Here is a 5,985-nt window from a genome sequence, read left to right as displayed (position 1 = left end):
TAATAATAATAATAATTAAATTAATTTAATTTTAATTTTTAATTAAAATATTTTTATAGTTTCTTCTTTTTGATAATTTCTTATGTAGTTCTTTTTATCATTCCTTGATGTTTATTTCGCGAATATCTCGAGCCATTAAATTATCTCTTCGTTCGCTGATATAAACGTCTTCCTCTGCAACAATTTTGCGAGCCGAGGAATGAAATTATATTCCTCCCAAGTTTCGGATGCTCGCGTGCAGGAACGGCCCTCCGCGCAAGTGAGAGCTTACGGTCATAAAAGTTTATTGCTTCTCCTTTCCGTACTTCACTCCTTTCCCAGTTCCTTGTAAGGATGAGACTTTGTCGGTTCCCCGCAGAAGAAGATCCCTCCTGAGTCTCGACACGCGGCCATTTGCACGTGCTCGCGATATTTCTGGATAGCATCCACCTGCTTCCATCCTATCCGCTTATTCCACCCTCTTGTATCCTTGGGGAGGATACATCTACTTTAATCGTTTTCGCGGAAAGCAACAGCGTTACTTTCACATGTATTTTAGCATATGAACTCCTCAGTGTTTAATGTAAATAATTACCAAGATATTATGTAGTAAGCAATAAACTATAATAATAGAATATTGTCAAACATTGAAAAAAAAGTTTTTTTATCTTCTCAATTTTTGCAGTAACTTGTGTTATTTGTCGGACTATTCCACTTTTTTATTGTATTATTATTTTTTAAGATCTTTGATCACTTGTGGATTTCTTCTTGATGGAAAAAAATCAAAACGCTTCTAAGTTTTGTATAATTGTTGTAAAAGTGAAAAACAAAGAATTTTTTGATAAGTTTCAGAGACAGAAATTAAATAACAATTAATAGCATATTTTCAATGTAATAACGCAAATTCATTTTGTACAAATTTGTAAATTCATGATCTAATACGTTTTCTTTTTAAAAAGAAACCTCTTTAAAAGGAATGCCTATTTCGAAAAATAGTGGCGAGGTGCTGTGCAAGTTCTACAAGAGAATTATATAGTTTGAAACGAGATGCAAAATTAGTTTCCTGAAGATCTTTGTAAATTCATAGACGATTCATTCCGGTAAAGTCACGAGGCGTTTAATCGCATCGTTCTCGTCGCGTCGGTTGTGAACTGTGAATGAGGAGAACGCGAGAAAGGTCGAGTGTGACGGCAAAGGGGAGGGAGGGAGAGGGGATTAATTCCGGGCGTTTGTAATTCGAATTGAATTTATCACGGCGGAAACTATGAAGCGACGAACGGACAGACGGACCGATGAACGAATGAACGAATGAACGAATGAAGGGAGTCGGCAAGCTCGGGCTTGCGAATGAATAATGGAGGCCCCAATGAGATTTTCCAGTTCGCCGCGGGGCACCGTAATATTAGCTTACCGTCGCCATCGCGACTCGCCCGCGACGTGCCCGAAACGACCATCAGGCGTACGACCCAGGTTTTAGGTTTGGCCACCCCTGTGTTCTACGATGCTTTCATACCTTTCTCACCCTGCAAAGTTGACGACTATCATCGGAGAACAAACGCGAAAAAAATATCAGGGGTTAAAGAAGATGCCGCGGGATAGAAGGGATGAAGATTTACAGTAAGGTGGTTAATTAAAATCGCAAACTAGACAAAGACACGTCTAATAATGTAGACATAGTGTACACACACAATCGAAATTTTTTCTTATAATATAAATCTTAATATTACGCCATTACTTCAATAATGATACAATTAAAAAAAACATGAGTTATTATGAATAAGTTAGATAAACATTACCTTATTAATTATTAGAAATGAAAATTTTATGAAGTATAACTTCATAAAAAATCGTGAAAACGTAGACAAGGATGATTTTAAAAATCGTCAAATAATAAAAAAAATGATTTTTTTAAAAGTCATGAAACATGAAAATAATATTTGATCATGTTAAGAATATATTCTTTTTGCCAATATAATTTGATTATGAGTTAATAATTTCCTCTTCTCTTTTCTGGAAAACTTGATTTTCTGCTATTATTTCCGGAAAGATCGAATAATTTAGTCAACGAGTCCCTCAATTGACCGGCGCTCGCTTTTACAAGACCGGTGTGTCATCTCGAAACGCGTAACTGGATAATACGAGCGGGCATTCCCATCGATCAGATGAATGGAGAGATAGCGAGAAAGGGAAAGCAAGATCGAAGGAACGATGGCAATTCGTGCGACAGCCACCGCTGGTGAGAAAATTGCTTTCAGTCTGGCTTTTCGCGACACTTCGCTTGGGACTAGTGGCAGTGAGGGCAGGAGTGCGAGAGGTCGACCCTTAAAGAAACGAGAAACGAAAATGTATTTCCGGATGTATGCCAGCAAATCGAAAACCCAGACCGGCGATTGTGCGAGTCAAGTCTCGTGCGCCTCCGCTCAATGCTGAATGGGCCATTCGGCTAAATTAGAAAAATTACCTGAGAGAGAAAAAGCGGAAAGAAGGACAGATTACTCTCCAGGAGTGGTAAGAAATAAGATATTTCTGTGGAGGACCGCTAAAAAAGGGAGAAGAGAAGAAGACATTATCGCGCTGCGCGATAAATGTATACCTTCGAGATAAAATTGCGATGAATTAATCTGCCTTGTAACAGTTGTATTACACAGAGCGAGAAAAAAATTTAGATGAGATATGACAAAACGAAATCTGTTAAAAATCGTAGAAAGATCTTCCAATCTTGGGAGACGGAAATTTTCGGAAAAATTAAGTTCAAATAAAGATATTGAATTGCGCACTTAATTAATTAGTACTTTATTTTTATTACTTGATTACTTTATTGATTAGTTTGAATATACGCAAGTGACAAATATTTTATACGAGATAAATTTTATAGGTAACAGAAGTCTGACAGAAATAGAAATTCAATTTTGCTCGAGCATATTAATCTTATATTTATAGTCGTCCTGATTTTGCGGTTGTCGCATTAAATCATGGAAATTTTACAACAATATCCTTCGTATCTTCGTAAGAAGATATTTATACTGAATACAAAAGCTTTAGTCGAAAAACTAAGTAAATTTACCGCTATCCAAGTAACATTCACAAATATTTGATCATCGCAATTTGTCTCTTTTTGACAGTTACATATTATAAAATGTAAATCCGTAATGCGTTTCTCTTGTTGCTTTTCTATGAAGTTATTTTACCTTGACAATAAAATGCATACATTGCATAGCTCTCTCTCTCTCTCTCTATATATATATATATATACATTTGGTACGTCTGGCGTGTTCCGTTACTGCGTTTTTGATGCTGACGACAAGTTCTCTCGGAAAATGAACACATTTTGAAATCGTAACTTCAAATCAACAAATTTGAATAAAGTGCAACATTATTTGTACATTTTGACTGATGTATTTGTTGATACCGGTATCTCTTCGTCTGGCAATCGCTTTATGTACGTAGAACGTAGTTCCGTGTGTGTCACCCTTCCTATCCTCATTCCTCTGGCAATATTTGCATTGTTCCGGTACAGTCCGGACGACCCTTACGTCCATCCCCTTTTACCGGTGCGTTACAAGAGTGGAGTGGAGTGACGCAGACGGGGAGGAGGGAGGCGCCGGAGCCCTCGCGTAAATCCATTTATTTATTTATTTATGTGCCACGGGGGGGCTCGGGCCGATGAGGGGGTGCGAGGTGCGGCTTATAGTCGGCGCATGCATCGAACCGGGAATCCCACGGGAACGACCGTACGGGATGAGAGGGATAGCAAAAGTCACGGGGAACTCGCGCGCGGATACTCGACTCCGTCTCCGAGCCTCTCTAGGAGCTCGCTTGGAATATACAGAGTGTTTACTTATTCGTATGTTTAATACATAGAATGATGATTCTTGTCAAAGACACTCTAAATTTTTGAGAATGAAATTTCACTCCAAGAAAAGAGATAGTTACGGCAAGGGATGAACTTCACTTCTTCAAGAGTAAATTTCTTAACCTAAAATGTTAACTAAAATGTTAATTTTAATGATTAATATTTCACTTCGCGAGATAGAGCGACTTTTTTTTTCTATATTCGTTCGTTTTCTACAAAAACATATCAAATAAGCTTAATAATTTTTAGATTAGATGTATATAATAGGAAAACTAAACTTAACATTAGAGTGAAATTTCAGTCTATTCCTTTGGAGAATGAAATTATTTACTCTCCATCCTACAATAGATTGAAAATTAATTCCCATTTGAAGTGATTCTTCACTCTTTAAGAGTGAAAATTTCATTCCTGCCGAACTGGCGCAACTATCATTCTTTGGGAGTGAAATTTCACTCCCAAAAACTTAGAGTAAACGAATCTATCGAGTGCCAGAATTTAAATGAGATATTGTCACAATTAGACATATAAATAAAACTAGAGTTATTGATATTTAATTCTTTATATATTGACTAAAATATTAAAAAAAATTATTTTATTTAAATAGAATTTATATTAAATCTAAATTTTATTTTTTCTCTATTGAATGCAAAAATTCTTTTATTCTGACTCTCATATGTAATATCAACTATTTTTCAATAAAATTACGTAGGCAAAAAATTAATAAACGTTTTCATTCTAAAAATTTGCTTCTCTTACTCTTCCTAGTTTTGATATAAAACAAAATTTATACAATGAAAAATTTATCCATCTGTATATGTAAAAGGTCACTTAAATTTTATTCGAAATTTTAAAATTTGCTAGAAACAATTTATAAAATATTGCTTCTGTGCTTCTTAATTTCTTAATTAATAATTAATTTAATATAAATTCTATTTAGATAACATAATTTTTAGTATAAAAAGTTTAATAAAAAATTAAACGTCAATAACTCTTCAATTTTAAAAAATTAGGAAACAAAGAATTCCGAAAGAATTTTCTTTTTGTTTAAACAATTATATTCTAACGCTACATTATTTTGAAATTTAATTTGCCTTCAAGACATTTTCTTCTAAATCTTCAAGCGTTACTTAAATATCATCTTTTAAAGTTTTGTTTAGATTTTCAAACTTTTTCGTTTTTCTATTTTAACTTGCTTTATATATGCATCGATCTCATTCTCACAGATATTACAATCGCTCCTACGATAGGCAAACACCCTGTGTAGTAGCAAATTCTCTCGAGGCATCGCGGGCTTGAAACGAAAATGGTGTTGTGCCACTTAGACGCGGAGAGGAGATCTCTTTCCCGTTCGATCCCTATGACCGTGACACACACCGCAGTTTTTTCTTCTACTTTTTCGCGACGGGATAAACCCTCGTTTTAAAGCGACGGCCGTATTACGGATTACGCCGTCTGACTCGGCTTTCCGACAGAGTCGATGTCTTCTCGGCAATGTTACGGAATAAAGAAGTAGACAAAATCTCTCGGTATATTGACGACTTACAAATAAAGTTCCGCAAATCCAAGAAAAATAATATGACTCAAAATTGCATATAATCTAAACGCAATTTCCTTCTGAACTGAATCAATCTCTAATTCAATTTGAATGAAAATATATTTTTATTTATTTTATAAAAGTTAAGTATTTATTTTATAAAAGTAATTTATTTGAAAATGCGACCATTGTGTTTGAATTGATATTTGTGTAAAATTGATTACTCACCCAGTTGGTCACCTTCTGTCTACGTTCGAAGAGACGTTGTTGGAGTTTCGGGCCAGGACCCGACAGGAAAGCTCGTACCAAGCTTCGAGTCTTTTCCAGGTGATTCGGCGTGATAGCTTCGACCTGTGCCAAGTATTTCTGCAAGGTCGTCTCGAGATCCGGAACCGGAAGACTCGGTAGAGCCTCCTCCTTCTGTAAATCGAACGGAAATAGGTGATTACTGTGAGCGACAAGAAAGAAGATTGAAATGAATTATGCGACGAGTAACAAAAGGCGAACATAGATATTACATTTTCAATTTAAGTGCATTTATAAAAAAAAAACTATATTTTTAAGATTTATTATAACATATATATATATATATATATATATATATATATATATATATATA

General features: G+C 35.1%; 1 protein-coding gene across 1 annotated transcript in view; it reads right to left on the bottom strand.

Moving 5' to 3' along the window:
• LOC105623295 (choline O-acetyltransferase) overlaps positions 1–5,985 on the bottom strand; it is a 93,886-nt gene that overhangs the window by 39,673 nt on the left and 48,228 nt on the right. The window contains 1 exon segment of the mRNA XM_012204693.1: positions 5,595–5,786. Within this exon segment, the coding sequence (XP_012060083.1) occupies positions 5,595–5,786 (192 nt within the window).

This window comes from Atta cephalotes (assembly GCF_000143395.1).
Source record: "Atta cephalotes unplaced genomic scaffold scaffold00055, whole genome shotgun sequence".
Lineage (NCBI taxonomy): Eukaryota > Metazoa > Arthropoda > Insecta > Hymenoptera > Formicidae > Atta > Atta cephalotes.
This window is presented reverse-complemented; position numbering and strand designations above follow the sequence as displayed.